General features: G+C 33.2%; 2 protein-coding genes across 25 annotated transcripts in view; both read right to left on the reverse strand.

Annotated features, from left to right (window-relative positions):
* Positions 1-1,010: 1,010 nt before the first annotated feature.
* LOC148869015 (Translin family protein) lies at positions 1,011-8,426 on the reverse strand. 11 transcript variants are annotated; one of them, XM_088973418.1, is made up of 9 exons: positions 8,288-8,424; positions 7,870-8,079; positions 7,653-7,749; positions 7,423-7,538; positions 6,887-6,931; positions 4,432-4,457; positions 1,688-1,823; positions 1,410-1,525; positions 1,011-1,290 (listed from the first exon to the last, which is right to left on the reverse strand). In XM_088973418.1, the coding sequence occupies exons 2-8, from the start codon at positions 8,057-8,059 to the stop codon at positions 1,419-1,421; spliced, it is 717 nt and encodes a 238-aa protein (XP_088829544.1). In that variant the 5' UTR covers positions 8,060-8,079; positions 8,288-8,424; the 3' UTR covers positions 1,011-1,290; positions 1,410-1,418. The 11 variants fall into 11 exon arrangements, with proteins under 11 accessions (XP_088829544.1, XP_088829543.1, XP_088829540.1 ...); XM_088973417.1 differs by having other exon boundaries at positions 1,011-1,301; XM_088973414.1 differs by having other exon boundaries at positions 7,393-7,538.
* A 5,679-nt stretch (positions 8,427-14,105) lies between these two features.
* Positions 14,106-18,053, reverse strand: part of LOC148869016 (ABC transporter G family member 28-like) — a 125,975-nt gene continuing 122,027 nt past the window's right edge. For 4 of the 14 annotated variants that reach the window (XM_088967774.1, XM_088967775.1, XM_088967781.1 and 1 more), the window contains 2 exons: positions 15,765-15,839; positions 14,598-14,871 (listed from right to left, as the gene is read on the reverse strand). In XM_088967774.1, the coding sequence (XP_088823900.1) occupies positions 14,715-14,871; positions 15,765-15,839 (232 nt within the window). In that variant the 3' untranslated portion in view covers positions 14,598-14,714. Of the gene's footprint in view, positions 14,330-14,597; positions 14,872-15,764; positions 15,840-15,922; positions 16,066-18,053 lie in introns of those variants that run through there. The other 10 variants (XM_088967780.1, XM_088967779.1, XR_016106653.1 and 7 more) reach the window with 8 other exon arrangements.

An 18,053-nucleotide genomic window follows, 5' to 3' on the forward strand; every position in this document is an offset into this window, starting at 1 on the left:
ATATTTTGGGTTTGGGCCATTGGGCTTACCCAGCCCAAGATGCAACTCTATTTATACGTGACTATTACAGCACAGAGAGCATGAGAATTAACTCACAATTGCATTTCCCAAGATATAATGATGACATGGTGCAATCCTGGAAACCCTAAACCAAAAACCGACCCTACTAAAGAGTCATTCAGCACAATTTTATCTGTCAAAAGAAAATAAGGCTGCATTTCTTTATATGTATGACAGAAAACAATTCCGGCCAGCATCGTGTATGGACACTCCACCTTTGGAAGGGACTCTTAAGCAACATGTTCCATAAGTCGATTCGCATTTGACTCTCCAAACTGTTTTGAACTTATCTTTAGTGCAAATAAGACGGATGATCATCTTGAATCTCCAAAATTACTAATCTTCACTTTGAAGTCTCTATTAACAATAGTTTAACCATTCTTTTTTTTCTTCTTTTTTCTCAGAAAAGTGATTTAACCATTCAAATTATCCAATAGGAGAGATTGTGACATTTGTATTTTTCCAATTTGCGCATCACTTCTGATATATTATTTACTAGATGTTTTTCAATCAACAAACTAAAATGTAATACAAAAACTACCAGTGTATTCACGTAGCAAAGACAGTTTTAACTTGACAATTGTAAATTGTAATTTAGCCTTTTAAGTTATACTTAATAGTTCTATGAATTTTAAGAATAATATTAATATTTTATATAAAATAAAATATTATTTATGAAGACATGTCCATTAATCCTGCTTTTTTTAATTCACCAAGTTAGACTCCTGGACATGTGTTTGATTTTAATTCCCAGTATTCACTGATCATAAAGAGGGTATCTATGAAATGAATGTTTTTTATTTTTTATTTTTAATTTTCACATCAATAAAAAAACTAAGCACGTTCTTCAAATATGTTTTTTTTTTTTAAGCAGCACAAGCAGATCAGTTTTGTTTTAGAAAAGCAATTTATGTTTTTCAAACCATCAATATAGCAGAGTCACAAACTAATTAGAAGCAATGGTTTTGACCACGTGCTCTTGGTACTTAATTAATTCTGGATCCAAAAAAGTGGTCTATGACTTTGAAAGAAAACTTCAAAATAATGAAAGCAAGACTTATTACCAAAAACAAAGTTCTCTGATATGGCATATATCCAGCATCCAGGGCTAGCTGACGGCCCATCTGCATCTACAGCAAGGGCTCAAGATTCTTTCTTTTCCTGCGATTTTAGTAGCAAGCTGCAAGCGTATATACTTAACACTTGGTGCGCCTCAATTTTGACTTGCAACTGCAAGGTAACTATCCTTGGCAGTTTAATCTAATCCTCTTATAACTTTTAGGTATTTGGCATCTAAATTCTGATGAAATTCATAGATCAAGCAAAACAAAATTGCTAATTCAACATACATCAAGAGATTATCCTTGTGCTCCATTGTCATCCATGGTATTTTCAGTGGTTGTCAGGCCTCGGATCTTAACATCGTAGTAAACTTCTTCAACTCTTCTCAAATCATATTTCATTCCTGTCAACATAGAAGAAAGAGAGGGCTTTAATAAAAAGGGAAACATTTTAGCAGCATGAAACCAGCTGATTTCAGATAACCTGGTTTTATTCCAGAGGACAAACGAGATGTATTTAATTTGGAAGCTTTGTGAGAAGAAAGCGATTGAGTGATATAAATTACCGTCAAACTTCTTTCGCAGGAAATCATTGCGGAGATTAAGCATTCGGAAGGCAGCATGGAGATCTGTTAAAAACTTCACAACGTTTCTGGGGCAATCATAGTCTCCGGCTGTCACTTGGTTCACCACATATCGGGGCTGCCAGTTACCCATCATCAGTAAAATAATGACAATAAATTGTTTTTCCTTTTCTAAACACTTTAAAAATACAATCACTCTAGGCTGAGGAAAGAAGAGAGCCATCACCAATCTGCTACTATAGGTCCCTCCACATATGAACGGGAATAGTTTATTTCTTCAAGGGTAAAATAAATAAATAAACATCTAGGACAGTTGAAAAACATCATTTAAAAATAACATAAGACATAAGGTTAAACTAGAACAAAGCAGTTTAGGTTATGACAATATTAAGTTGATTGAATTACAATCATGCAAGTATTAATACAACTTCAGAGAATTAAGTTTAATGTCTTAACCCACAAAGGAAGGGGCCATTGCTTGGTAAAACAGTAAAATCTTGGCTGGCAAGTATGAGAACACAGTTTCGCATCTGAGAGTGACCGCCTTGTGCAAGGGAGTGTTACAGGTTAGGTTTTAATCCAGTCCACCCCACCCAAGACCCAGGATAGCCAGGACCAACATTGGGTAATGGCCCTTGTCTAAACCTAGATGTGAATGCAGCTGGTTGCATTGGGGTTTGCCATCAATCATTAAATTTGAGCTTTACAGCATGATGACAAAATACAATAATAAGCAATAAACATGATTGAGCTACGGAAGCTCAGGCAAGGCATCCAGCAAATAGTGGCAGCAACTTATCTATAGCTCAGTCAAGGCATTTCACGAGAAAGAGCAACTTTTATTTGTAGTTAACTAGGAAGTACGGAATCTTTGATCCATTACTTGCAAATATGCTTGATAGATACTGTTCGATCCAGATCAAAAAAGGCAAGTGCTTCAAAGCAGTATCATTTATTTCAGTTTATATCTAGAAAAGCTCCCTCCAAAATTGTGATGCCTGACAAGAGAATATGTAGTCATTTGCGTGAAAGAGTACTGCATGGTTCATGCCAAAAGCTCAGTTTCTCTTAGAGGAGCATTTTCATATAGGGGTGTCGATTGGACTGGATTTGGTCCAATCCGATCCAGTCCAAATGTGAGTCCATTACAAATGGACCAGGTCCAATCCAATCCAATGAATAATTTGGACCATTTTGGACCGGTCCAATTCAATGTTCAGACCGTCCAATTTGTTCATTAATAAAGTTACCATTTTTTTCAAAAAAAAAAAATTGTTCAAATTCATTTTAATTTAGATTGGTTTCAACCCAAATCCGGTCCATTGACACCTATATTATTATCTTATATCAATGGACCGGATATTGGCTTAATCCAACCAAATCCAATATAAATTTATTACAGATGGACCAGGTCCAGTCCAATCTAATAAATATTTTGGACTGGATTGGTCCAATCCACTATGTCTTTTTGGTCCATCTAATCTGTCCAAAACCAGTCCATTGACATTTGACACCCTTACTTTCATACATGGGTTAAGTTTAGGCTGACAAATGGTGACAAGAACCCATTCTGGAAAGACACATGACAGGGAAGATATGTTGGGAAACAGTAAATGATGGCCACCAAGATGGACTGGATAAAACAATGACCATTTTAGCCATAAAAATCCATTATTAAAAGGGGCATTTTTGTCCCATCAAGTGTTGACAATTTTCCCCCAGGTGGGAAAGTTATTTACCCACCTGGGAGATGGGTATTACTTACCTGGGTAAGTGATAACCAGGAAAATAAATTTTCCCTGGTCCCCACAAAAATCTGAAAAAAGAACACGGGTTTCTTGGTCAATAGGATTCACAATCCCATTGACCAACTTTCCCCCTCTCAAAATCCAAAAAACGAATGCCTCCTTAGTGGAAAAGGAAGGCAAGGGACAGGAAACATAAGGTTGTATTTTGGATAGTCAGTCAAACAAGATACTAGCCAGAGATCATCAACAACATTAAGATCCCCCCCCCCCAGGCCGCATTATGTTCCCAACTTCATTTTTAGTAACCTACCTATAATGGTAGTTGGTGAATTTAAAAGGATCTAGACGTAGAACCTTTTCTACAGTTCACATCCATATACTGAGCGGTAGTTCTATGGAGGATTTTCCCCATTTTATCAAGATATAACTCCATACATATCAGGGAAAAAATTGTGTGAAATTTAAAACCCCAGAAGCTGGAGGTAGAAGAGAAAGTTCATACTCATCCTTTATAAAAGTTAAGATTTGTCAGTATCCAATCTATTAGTATTCTACGACATTTCATAATCTTTTTTATTCATTATACTAGTATTTTTTTAATATATATCAAACTCAGTTCTTCTTGAATCACTGATCAACTGAAGCTATGTGCTCTATTTAGTAGAGTGCACTCTCAGTTTTCTAATCTGGATTTCATTGAAGCTTTGCAAGTAATTCTTTGGAAAAGAATCTTGAAAGACAATAGATGAGAAATCCCACAAATTTATCTTGTCAAGTCACATGCATTTAGATTAGATATATCAATGATGACAGAGTCCTGATCACATTTTAATAGCCTTTGTGAACACTTGTCAAAACTTTATTTCATAAGCAAGGTCGCAAAAAGATGGTTATCCATTAGCAGGAGGAAAAAAATAAGGAAAGCAAAATAGGTAAACTAATAACAAAAGGAATAACAACTTAAAGAATGATTCTCACCAATTCATTTGACATGAAACATATTCCTGCATGGTAAATAGGAAGAAAGAGAAAGAGAAGAAAGAAAACTGCAATGTCAGCGTATATAAATACTGTCATAAAATATAATATCATTAGGACCAAAGATTGATAATAGAAACAGAGTTCCTTATGAATGGAAACTAGAAGAAAAACTGCAGCAGCTTAAAGAGGGAAAGCTAAAATTACAATGGCCACACAACCAACTGATTAAATGCTTAAAGAACGCATTATCTTGCATTGAAGAAAACTAAGTGCTGATAAATGTTCATTTACCAGTATTAACATATGGATATATATTAATAAAATAAAGAATCAACACTTTGAAGGTTACCTTACTCCCAACACAAGCTCTGGAAGGCACATATGGCCTCCAACTCCAGAGGGTTTTTAGAATTCTAAACATCAAAAGACACATTTAGGTCTTAACTATCCAGTAAAACTTATCAATTTAATTTATAATTATTAACAATAGAGGGTGATCTAGCTAATTGAAGATGGTTAGGATAAGGCTTTATTGAGTTAAACTGAGAAACAGAGGATGATCATGGTTAAGGGTACAAGTAGGGCTGGGTTTGGTTGGTCGAGCACAACCATAACCCAAACCAAGTTGTCAAACCCCCAAATCTTAAGCCTAACTCAACTCAATGACATCCGGTTGGGTTTGTGCTGGATTCAGGTTGGCCCAATTTCTTCACTTATTTTTGGTTTTACAAGAAAATATGTTATCACTTCTCAAAGTTGGGATACCAATGTTGTACTAAAAAGAAATCTCCCTTTAAACTTAAAATTGCCAATACTTATACATGTGCATATGGTTCAAAGTTTCGATACACTTTTTATTTTTTTTAGTTTTTTTTTCAAAATTTCATTTTTATAAATATTATTATATTATTCAATAAATAAAATAAATGAGCTCCTGAAAACACCTTTAAACAGGTGTATTGTAACCCTGCCGATATGTAACTTTGAACCTTGCATGTACATGCTTGCATGCGTATATACATATTTATTTGTATAATATTTATATATGCAATATGAAGACATGTTGGGTTCAGAGGTCTGGTTCATGTTTTTCAAACCTAACCCAAACCTGATCTTCAATCACACCCAACCAACCTGACTTTTTTTAGGGTCAGATTCAGGCTAACCTGACCCAATTTGCATCACTAATCATGGTGAATTCATCGCACAGGAGAAATGTAAAGCAAACTAACCACCAAAACTTGTGTTATTAGTCAATTAGCTCTTATGTAAAGCTCACATTATTTGGTCATAGTCCTCATTTATTTCTTTTGCATTTGGTAGTAAAACTAATGGAAAGAAGGGCCATTACTTGGTGTAATGATAAAATCTCAGGCTGGCAAGCATAAGAACACAGTTCAAATCTGAGAGCGGCTACTTTGTGAGAAAAAAAATGCCAAAGGTTAGGACTATACCCAGTCTACCCCTCCAGTGACCCCAGATTGGTAGGAGATCAAAATTGGGTAATGGTCTTTTTTTAGTAAAACTATGGGAAAGATAGGTAAACATGTTGCAATGCAAAGAGAACTTGGAGACTAGTCCACATTATTAAGGAATTTTTCCTGAAATCCAAGCTGGACATCTAGTTCTCTTCATTGAATATATCAGAAAATGTTTTACCAGATTCTCTTGCCAAAGAAGTTCCCACCAACCCAGGGTAGCACACTGAATTCTGTTACAATTGCTAAGCAAACTGCATTTTGGTCACCCCTTTTTTCATTTCTTTATTGTAATCTGATCTCCACCACTTCCGAGTAGGTGGAGTACGGTCAACTCAACTAAATAAAGCATTATCCTAACCAATGGCTTCTGTCACAAGAATCCTATATAGAAATTCCATTACAAAATGATGCAATATTTGAGTATTGATCTTTTAAGTAAAAGTTCTAGCAACCGAGTCAAATAAAACGTCCATAGGAAAGAACTATAACAAAAATTCAATACATGTCATGGAGAGCCAATAAGTGTTTTCCAAAAGTTATAAGACCTATCAGACCTTGAAGATACAAAGCAATTTAGAAACATCCTATGAGGGAAAACAAATTGTACTATCTTCATTTCAGGGTTCTTAGCGTTCTGAGACTTTGCATGTGCCGTTTAATTGGAAAGGTAATACCAAGCGATAAATGAACCAAAGCTAACGAAAGAAGTTTATTGAATCAACAAGATTTTCCACCCAAGATCAAGCCCACAGTGTGGTCCACCAAAGAAGTTTATAAAGGTAAGAAAAACTGAAAAGAAAGGGGTAACAAAATATAAACAAAATAAAGAAAAATAAAAAAAAAGAAGCCAGATTTATAGTTTATAGCTTGAGAATTCTTTTTTCCCTTCTTGAGGAAAAGATCAGCATTGTCATGGCATAGTAATATGTAAAATTAAGAAAAATCTTGCTTTAAACTGAGTAGCTACTCACCAATAAGATAATCTTCAACGTCAAGACCAAAGTCCGAAGAATTCACTGCATTATTAACCATATATTCTACATTAGGAAAGAAAATCTTCAGCAAACTTACACATAAAACTGAACAAACCATTTCAGAAAGAAAAAAAGGAGAAAAAGAAGAAACCGGGGGACTGCAAGAAAATTAAGAAGTGCCTGAGTTAGAAGGCCAACACATAGTAGTTTCTGTGAAACAAAAAACAATTAAATATACATATCATGTAAGGAACTTTTATTCTCTCTGAGCCACGTTTTGTTTCATAAATACTTTCTAGCTAGCTGAGCTCCATGACGAATTGCATGCAGACGCATAAAAAGCCTAACCCGTATTCGTGTTTCTTACCATAGTGATAGTAAACAAGGATACTAAAATGCTCGAAAATGAAGCAACATAATTGTGCCCAGCTCACAATTGTTTAACAAATAATGTCCACATGCAACGCAAAAACATTAGGAATCAAGCAGGTGGATAGTTTTACGATGTGGATTAGCAACATTTTTGGACATACACCCAAGTTTCTCCTCAGCTTCTTTATGCATAAGAAGATTCCCCGTTTCCAACCAATGCATAAACGCAAGCAGCGAAACCACTGTCTGTGTCTCAGTCCTCCAATCTCCATGATACCTAAGAAGAATCCATGAAAAGCATAAGCCAAAATCAGTTTTCTGCCTGCGAATATATTAGAGTGAGTAGAAGGGAAAAACAAATGAAAGTAACTGCCCAAGAAATGCGACTGACCTGTAATACTGGCTAGGGCATTCACGAATAATTTCAGCAATCCGATGGAAAAGCTCCTTCAATGCACCAATCTGAACCTTGGCTTTCTCTAAAACCTCTGAACCACCAAATTCAGGAGCAAATAAGAGAATAAACTAGAAACATTACTGCCACAGTTCAAGCTGATGGAACAGATAAAACGAAAAAAAAATCGCATGTGTAGCATCCGTTTCAGTACCTGGAACAGGACGGGATTGATGGACGAAGAGGATACTCGAATGCATGAGCCTGGTGACAGACTCTATCTCCATGGAAACGGCTCGAATCCGTTCGCGTAAGCTTCCAGATGCTTCAAGCTGAAGACGGAACTCCTCAAATTGTTTCTCCACGGAAGAAGACAGAGACGCGGAATTAGGAACAGACGCCATAGAGTAAGAAGAACCAGAAGCTGCACAAAACAACCAAACCCTCTCGTTTCTTAGGACAGAAGATGGCAAAGGAAATGATGGAGAAGCTCTAATGGCACTGATACTGAGAAGAGGAATTTGTAAGTTATGGTTAGTGTTAGGGATTAAGGAATGAGAGAGAGAGAAGAAGGCGTTTCGAAACGCCAACTTCATTTTTCGAAAATGAGCAGTTTCGCTTTCAACTCTCACCGTATATTTCACGACACCACCCTCCCTCCCTGTCCTGGAGTTTCTGTTTACATCTCAACTCGAGACTCCAGTAGCGGCTTTCTTTGGGAAAGGAGAAGGATAAGCAAAGCTTTTACACCGAAATTTCGGTTTCTAACAAAACGGTATTTCATTTTTGGTGGTATAAAAACACCCATAGTTTTGTGGATTTATTAAAACAAAGGGAAAATTCCCGATTAGTATCCATTATTTTGGGCCTAGTGCCATTTTGGTCGCTCAACTTTAAATTCAGTATTCCAACTTTCAAAACATGTCAATTTCTATGTTAACCACAGTTAATTAGTTGTTAAATAGCATTTGAAAATGATACAAATGTCCTTTTAATGTCATCTAATTTTTTTCATCAAACATCCAAACGTCATAAATCTTTGCTTTTTTTATTCAAGAAAGTTGGGGTCCAGAATGCCCATGAGATATGACCCCAACTTTATTAAGTAGAAGAAGCAAGGATTTAAGACTGTTAATTTTTTGTCAACGTTTGGATGTTTGATAAAAAAAATTAAATGATACTAGAAGGATATTTGTGTCTTTATCAAATGCCATTTAACAACTAATTAACAGTAAATACCGAATTAACACGTTTTAAAAATTTAGATACTAAATTATTGCATTTTAAAATTTAGAGACCAAAGTGGCACTAGGCCCAAAATACATGATACTAGTCAAGAATATAGCATGCCACCAGTTTAATTAATTAATGGATCTTTCAGTGGATAGACGTGAAAAATGATAGTTTGAACCTTAAGGTACATTCAAACAAATTTAATTTACAAGAAACATAAAATGAAAGCATCATTATCACTCAGATAAAACACAAAATAATCACTATGTTGAGTCGATTTTATTTTCTATTTGAAGGCAATACACTATTTGTGGGAAATAATAAATTCAGATGCCATTATTTTATCCTGTGCATATTTTATTTTCTCAAAGCAAGCTTGGTTTCGTAGATTTGGAAATCAAACATTGTTGTTTCCCTTAAAAGCTTGATATGAAATGCTAAAAGTACTTTTTGGAATAAATAATCATGAACCGATGGCCTTCAACATTTTCCACTCCATTTAAGGCTTTTAAGCGGTTATTAGGTATTAATGGACCAGTTTTGGGATGAACCTCGTCCAAATCAAAACCAATTTGGACAAATTGGATGGGCCCACAACACATATTGAAATAGACAAATTCAAACTTAATGGTTCGAAGTATTTTTTGGATTGGAGTGGACCTGATCCATACATAATGAATTTATTTTGGATTGGATTGGATTGAGCCAATATCTGGTCCATTGATAGAAGACAAGAATATAGATGTCAATGGACCAGGTTTGGGTTAGAACAGATTGGACGGTCCAAACATTGAATTAGACCAGTCCAAAATATTCATTGGATTGGATTAGATCTGCTCCATTTGTAATGGACTCACATTGGATTAGATTGGATTGGACCAAATCCAGTTCAATTGACACCCCTTAGCGGTTATGTAGTCATTTCCAAGTGCTAACACAAACTGTTCTTAATGGAAGGTCGATTAGGAAAATTAATTACAAACTAAACTATAGAAGGTATTTTAATAAAACACAAACCATAGGATAGGTTTAGTAAATTGCATAGATAAGGAGTGTATTAATAAAACCCTTAAAATTTAAAAAGAAAAGAAATTACATAGATAAAACGTTCGGAAAGAACATACAGGAGGGATGGCAAGGTGCGTCCCATGTATTTCATTACTGGCATCCGAATAATATCATTGGTTCCGCAGCTAGTTGAACAGCCTTGGTGTTCAGCTAATCCGAATTATGCTATTGCAAAATAAGTTTAAATAAACAAAACGGTCATTAATAAATTAAAAGCAATTGCTACCGATGTTTCATCCAGCCATCCAGTCACACGTTGAGAATATCGGTGACCACCACACAACCGATGTTTCATATATGTAGCTGAATGAACATGACCAGCAATGTCTTGTGATCAGCAGATCCAGTCTCCTAAGGTTTTGTGTTTCTATTGCCTAAAATCATAGGCTTTGTGCTTTGGGTTTAAAAGTGTTTTGGGACTTAGATTGTTATGTTCTTAAAAGCAATTGTTACCAAACATTCAGAACACTTTTTGATTCATTCTTTTTCCATAACATTATTTGCTATCAATGGCGTATCAATGTCGGGATTTCCTGCACTTATTTGTGTTGAACTTGTCGTACTTTGTGACTAGACCTATTCATGGGCTGTTTTTGGGCTCAACTTTACATTGTCTTGGGCTTGGACTTTGGGCCTGGTCCATTTGAATTTTAGTAAAAGCCAAGCCCTTGACCAGCCTGTGAACAGGTCTATTGTGAGTTGTGACCAATATCACATTACTCGTGTGGTCTCATATGCATGGTGCTTGTATACATGTGATAGAACACCTATCACAGTCCACAAAGTATTAAGTTTTTTTCTTTTGGCAATTTACATACGCTATTTTCAATTATGTACTAGTGAGGACCCATGCGATGCACGGGATTTTTTAAGTGAAAGCTAAATTATAGAAAGAGTCATTTACTAAAACACCCCCCGCTGTTTCAGGGATTTACTAAAATCTACCTATAGTTTGTATTTTACTAAAACACCACTTATAATTTGCAATGGATTTAATCAATGGAAAATGTAAGTGTTGACCCAAATGTTCGTTTAAATAAATTTAATAAAAAAAATAAAAAATACCATTTTTGTCCCTAATAAGACATGGACAACCACTCTATTGGCTATATTTGGTCAATTTTGTTTTTTGTACAAAAAAGTGTTAAGGGTATTTTGGAAATAAAAAATCGTGGGCCTAATGGCAAAACAAACACTCCTTAATGAAATGTTGATTAAGTAAATATGTAAAACTATAAGGTGTGCTCTTAAATGACCCTAATGAAAACAAATAAGAGTATATAATTGTTTTATATTTCAACTTTTTAAATAATTAATAATTATTCATATTTTATATACTACTTTTAATACTTTTTTTATAATCTAAAAATAACAATAATTAATTTCAGTTAGGTTTATTCATCAAACCGATGAAACCGACCAACCTGATCAACTCGACCCGAGTTGGTCAGTTTTCTAATATTTTAGGTCAGCTTCGGTTCAAAAAATTTCCAACTCGACAAAGTTGGATAAGTTTCGCTTAGGAAATTTGTAAACCAACCAAAATTGGATGACATGACCATTGATATCTATCTATCTCTCTCTCTCTCTCTCTCTCTATATATATATATATATATATATATATAAATTTTAATATGGAAAGTGGGAAATTTCCCATATTTCTTAGTCTAAAATGTTTTATATCATAAATTTAATCTTTAAATTTATTTTTTTAACAATTGCATTGTAATTTTTAAAATTTAAATTTAAATTTCAAGTTTAAATCTTTTGAATTGATTGACCAAACCAAAAAGTTGACCCAAACCGATACAACCTGAGTGGGTCGATTTCCACAAATGGTTAGTCATTTTCAGCCGACCAACTCTCCAACTTGACCAGGTCAATTTGGTTGGCCAAATAGCCTACAACCAAAACGAACCAACTCATGAGCACTCATAGTTTTATCTAAATCAATAGTCTCATTTATAATAAATAACAATAGTTTAATCTCCAATAATTATTGAAAAATTATAGCAAAAATACACAATTATTGAAAATATATTGATAATGAAAAAATACAATAATTACTAAAAATATATTAAATTAGTCAATAAATAATAATCTCAAATAATAGTTTAATCTCTAATAAATATTAATCAATAAGTTATAAAAAATACAATAAATACAGTAAGTAAAATAAACAAAATTTAAAAATTTCAATAATAGTAGTTTAAACCCAATAATTATTGAAAGCTTCCTGTTAAATAACCAAATAAAAATAAGTTTATACATAATTATTGAAAACACATTTATCACAAAAAACAATAAATAAATAATTAATGAAATGAAATAAATATTAATATTAGTATATATAATTATATAATAAATATATATTAAGAGTTTAAAATTATTAATAAACATTTTTTATGAAAGTTATTTTCTTGAATTATTAATTGATATAAGTGAAATTAGTTATTTACAATATTATGTAAAATATTAAATTATTATTAAAGTTATTTCATTATTAATTTTCTAAAATATTAAGTTATTATTAATTTCAATATTATGATATAATTATTTTTCTATTTTTCAATTTTTTTTAAATTTATTACACAACTTCTATATTTTAACTAATTTAAAATATAGTTATGTTAAATATTTTGTTACTTAAAATATTTAGTTATTTAAATACTAAAATAATATGTAAAATATTTAATTTTTAAAGTATTAATTATTTATTAATTTAATAATGCATAAAATTATAATTTATACTATTATTACATAATTTCATTAGTAATTCTGTAAGATACTAAATTATTATTAATTTCAATATTATTTTATAATTATTTTTCTACTTTTAAGAAATTGTTTAAATTTATTACATATTTTCGTTATTTTAACTATTTAAAATCTAGTTATGTTAAATATTTAGTTATTTAGGTATTCAAATAATATGTATACTATTTAAATTTTTTGTTATTTGAATTTTACTTATTTAAAGATATTACATATTACTAAGTATTTTTTTATAAAATTATTTATATATTTATAATTTTTTGTTATTTAAAATATTTATTTATTGAAAATTTTAATAATATTTTATTTTTTAATGTTAAATTTTTATTATTTGAATAACATTTAAATTGATAATCTGGAAAAACAGAATTTAAATTGTTAATACATAATTTCGTGATATATTTTGTAAAAATATAAAAATAATTTTTGTGTTTTTAATAAACATTTTAAAGTTATTATATAATTCTGGAGATAAGGAAGATTAGATAATTTAAAAGATAAATAAGAATTAGAGATAATTTAGGAGAAAATGGGGGAAGTGGGGGAGGTAGTTTAAGAGAAAATTTAGGAAAAAAGATTATTTATGTTATTGGGAAAGTGCATCTCATTGATTGTTTAGAAAATGCCATGGAATCAAAAAAATAAAAATTCAAAAAGGGAGAAAATTTCTCTCTCTCTCTCTCTCTCTCTCTCTCTATATATATATATATATAGAGAGAGAGAGAGAGAGAGAGAGAGAGAGAGATGTTGCTTCCGTAGATAATTTTTTCTGCGGTGGCCTGGGCTGTAAATTGCCCTTTTTTCCCACCAACACGTGGCATGGTAGAAAAGGGAAAATCTATGATATGAAAAGAGTTTTGACCAATCAAAACCCACCCATAAATTTTGATGAATAACACCTGATTAACTACCAAGTCTATGATTCCAGTTGATTAGTCAGATGTTTTTTGGATATCATATTTTTTCCATATTATAGCCGAACCCGGTAGAAAATTACCAAATTTGGTAAGATTCTACTGTATCCATATATCGTGCCTGTGTTAGTCTGAACTCTATTACAAACTCATATTCAATTGTCACAAAGGCTCAGTTTGGAAGGAGTACAAATATAAATATGTACAGTACAAATACATATAAAATAATGCAAAATATAAAGTTTTGCACTCTATGTATTTGTATTTGTACTCCGTCCAAATGGAGCTAAACTGTTACAAATCATTACAAATCCATAGTTGTATACAGCTATTAGAAACCGATACTTGACTGGTACAAACCGTACAAACTCATGTTTAACCAGTAGAAACCATATTCAACCATTTTTTTTGATAAATAAAACCATATTCAACCATTTCGAACTGATATGCAATTGATACAAAAATTATAAACCCATAATCAATCATGGCAAATCACACTCGACTTTTCTTTTACAAATAAAAAATTCCAAACCATTACAAATCGATACTCAATTGGTACACAAACTACACATTATTATAAGCCCACACTTGACCATTAAAAACCATACTCGACTGTTGCAATCTCATACTCAACCATTACAAGCTGATACTTGATTGGTACAAGCCGTTGCAAGCTGTTACAAACTGACATCAATTATCACTTATTACAAACCCATACATACCTGCCTATCAATTAAGGCCGCTTAAAATTATACATATACATAAATGCAATTGCTGAGAGTTAAACACAAGGTGCCAAAATGAAAAAAAAAAAAAAAACTTCTGCTAAGCTACAATATCACAATTTGTCAAAATGACGTACTTTACATAGTTCTGTCTGTCATCTTTAGCCACTGATTTTAATTGTATCATGTTTAATCACTGGTTCCAACTTGGTTAGGAAAACTTGGTATGATCTTCTGGGAATGAATGGATTTCTTGGGAAAGTTAATATCATACAGGAGTCTCAAAAACTTGACCTTTTCCACTTTTGTACAAAAAGAATTGGCAAAAGAGTGATAATTTTAACTCACTTCTTTTGGAAGGTAATCATACAAAAGTAAGCTATAATACGACTAACCACACCATAGAGGAAAAGGATAATTAGACAAAGAGCCCAATCATGAAGGTCATACCCGCTTTTCATAAGAGAACCACATCGAGTTATCAGCCACACCCCAGAATACCTGGAGACAACAGGAACTAACTTAGAAGAAACTGAAAAGTTCAGTAATGCGTTAGATCTTTGTTACTCAATGAAATAATCACTGTTTCACATTCTACCTACCTTTACATGGTTAATAGGAAAATCCAACAAAGAGGAATGCTAACTACATTTATCTCTTTGCATTCTACCCATCCTTTATTAAGAAAACTAAGTTTCCTCACAGAATATGACAAATCATCATATTTAAATATATTGATTTCAATATTTTTAAAAACAATACTAACATAATAACGATTTGATAGAGCAATTTCATATCAAGTAAGCATCTAAAAAAGGGTATAATTTTATACAACAAAAATGTAAGATAGAAAGTTACAGAAAATATTGTGCAAAACCCAGAAATACAGATTTTTATGATACACAAAAATGAAGTAAAACATAGATAAATATAAGCAAGAAAAATGGCACACACAAATTTACGTGGTTTGGCTTATAGCCTACGTCCACGGTTGAAGAAGCAGCAGAGATCCACTATAAAATTAACAATGGAGATTACAGAGTTGCACAACCTCTCTCGCAGACTATCTTATTCGACTTCTCTCTCAAGCCAAAAGATGCACAAAAAAGAAAACCCCCAAACTACATAACAATGGAGATTACCAGGACCCATAAGCTGAATATGGATTGGGTCCAGACTTGAGCCAAATGGCCCAAGCCCTATGCTTCCACTGCAAACCACCATGAAATTTTGTCTTGGGGTTTTTCTCAACTTGATTTGGAGTGGGTCATGAAAGCAGGTCACGAAACAAAGAATTCAAGGCACAAACATAACAGAATAGAATTGCAAGGGTGGAGTCACTTTTTTTATTTAATGTAAGGAGAATAGAAAAAACCAAGGTTTTAAAAACCGACCTGGAACCAGAACCGTTATGGGCACCGGTTTTTGGGTCGACTGTTTGACTGTCCAGTTCAAAAGGACGACCTGTTCTGATGAAAAAAAAATAAAAAACAATTAAAATAAAATGGCCAAAAACCATTAAACAAGTCAAATGGGTCAGTGGTTTAACCACCTGGGTCAACAGGTTGTTCAACAATTCAATGGTTTTTGGGCAGGGACTGGTTTTGGGTAAAATGGAACCCGTTGCTTGGATAATTCCCGGGCCAAATGGTCCAACTGTCTGGGTCAACAACAGTTCGAAAACATTGGAAAAAACTACAAAAAAAAAAAAAAAGAAACCTCTTTATCCTTATCTTATTTCTTTCTTTTTTTGTTCTTGGATTTTTTTAAGCATCACTAGTTAAAATTAAAACAAAGTAGAAATGATATATAGTATATAATAGAATGTCATAACATGTATATCAATAATATGAAGCTGTTGTAATATGTACTCTTTAGTGATACAGGGGTATCTCGTCTTACTCCTATTTATGTTCACACCAATAAAAGGAGTGGACACTCCCAGTCATCGAATTTGGTACTTTTCTCTTTTGTTTTATCTTCTCTTCTCTCCTTTCTCTTCTTTTAATGCCTATCATGATATCATCATGGTTTCAAAGTAGGTGCAGCAAAGGATCTGATCAATTCCTTCCTTTTTTTAATTCTTTATTTCTTCTTCTATCTAGGTGATTAAAGAGGAAACAGATATTTCATCTTGGACTGATTGAAGGCAGCAATCTTTCCTTTTATTATTATTACTATTACTATTATTATTATTATTATTATCATCATCATCATCATCTAATTCTTAACGAGAATCCTTATTTTTTTCTCTTTTTTGTTTGTTTCACATTTCTCATTGAACAAATACAGGAATTCCATTACACTACTTGAACTAGTACCAATTAATGGGGCCATATGTAGATTAGTACAATTGTTGATAGCACCATATTTAAGATTTCAAGTACAGGTCTAGTTTTTTTGATAGCTCCTGATCCATGGAATAGAGTACCAACATTTCTCCAGGGAGCACATACACAAATTGGATTATTTATTGTTATTGAATGATACAAAATTAACTTAACTTGTTACCCCAACAGAATACTTTTCAGATTAAACCCACCTTCTTTTCTAGCTTCGATTTTGTGTAACCTCAATTACTAATTAGAAACAATCTATCTCATTGAAATTGCACACTGAGCTTAAAACCATGGCTTTGAAAACCGACCCGAAACTGGAGCCATTATGGCCATCGATTTCTAGGTTGACGGTTCAATCGTCTGGTTCGAACAAATGGCCCGTTCCAACAAAAAATAAAAAATTAAAAAATAATTAAAATAAAACGGTTCAACTGCCCGAGTCAGCGGGTTGCTGACCAATTCAGCGGTTTTTGGCCAACCGGGTTTGGTGTAAAATGGAACTGGTTGCCTGGACGGTTCCTTGGCCGAACGGTCCGACTGTCCAGGTCAACGGCAGTTCGAAAACATTGCTTAAAACCAAGGACATTCTGTACATCTGAATGCAAGAAGTGTAGTCTAGATTTTTTTTTTTTTAAATTAGATTATCAATTGAGTGGTGCATACCGGATCTGTTGCTGATTAGACTAGAGGTTAAAGGGGTGTCCCTATGGTGTTGAAAGTAGGCCGGTATACACTCTTAAGTTGATCTTCCTTAATATATTTCAACTTCCCTCTTGCAATTAAGGAAACTTACACAGATTTATCCCATGGTACATGGTACATAATTAGCACCATTGAACTTAATAGTAGTTAACTGGGTGTTCATAAAGTCTGATTGTACTAAATAGCAGACTTGGAGCTACTACAGGAGGCGGCCATAGGTAGGATAAGACCAAATAGTGAGGGAAAAATCTACAAGCACCAACCACAAGATAAATAACTTCCACAGCAACTTTAAGCCCAAAAAAGAGTGACTATAGTACCTTGGTTTCTTGAGAGTGAGTGAAATGATTGGGGGGGGGGGGTAGTGGGAATGAGGGCGTTTGGGGAGTTTATTAGAAGAAATGGATTAATTTATCCACCACTGAATGAAGGTAGATTCACTTGGTCAAACGACCAATATCCAACTATCCTGCGGAGATTGGATAGGTTTCTTTTCTCAGAGGAATGGAAAGAGCATGTTGGGGTGTGGTGTAGGAAGCTTTACTGATCTTCTTATCAGATCGTAAACCAATTATATTGAGGAAGTTGGCTGAGAGATCAGGAACAGAGCCATTTAAGTTTGAAAATATGTGGCTGGACCAT

The sequence above is a fragment of the Nelumbo lutea genome, chromosome 2, assembly GCF_056320005.1.
Source record: "Nelumbo lutea isolate HS-2025 chromosome 2, American lotus-T2T, whole genome shotgun sequence".
Lineage (NCBI taxonomy): Eukaryota > Viridiplantae > Streptophyta > Magnoliopsida > Proteales > Nelumbonaceae > Nelumbo > Nelumbo lutea.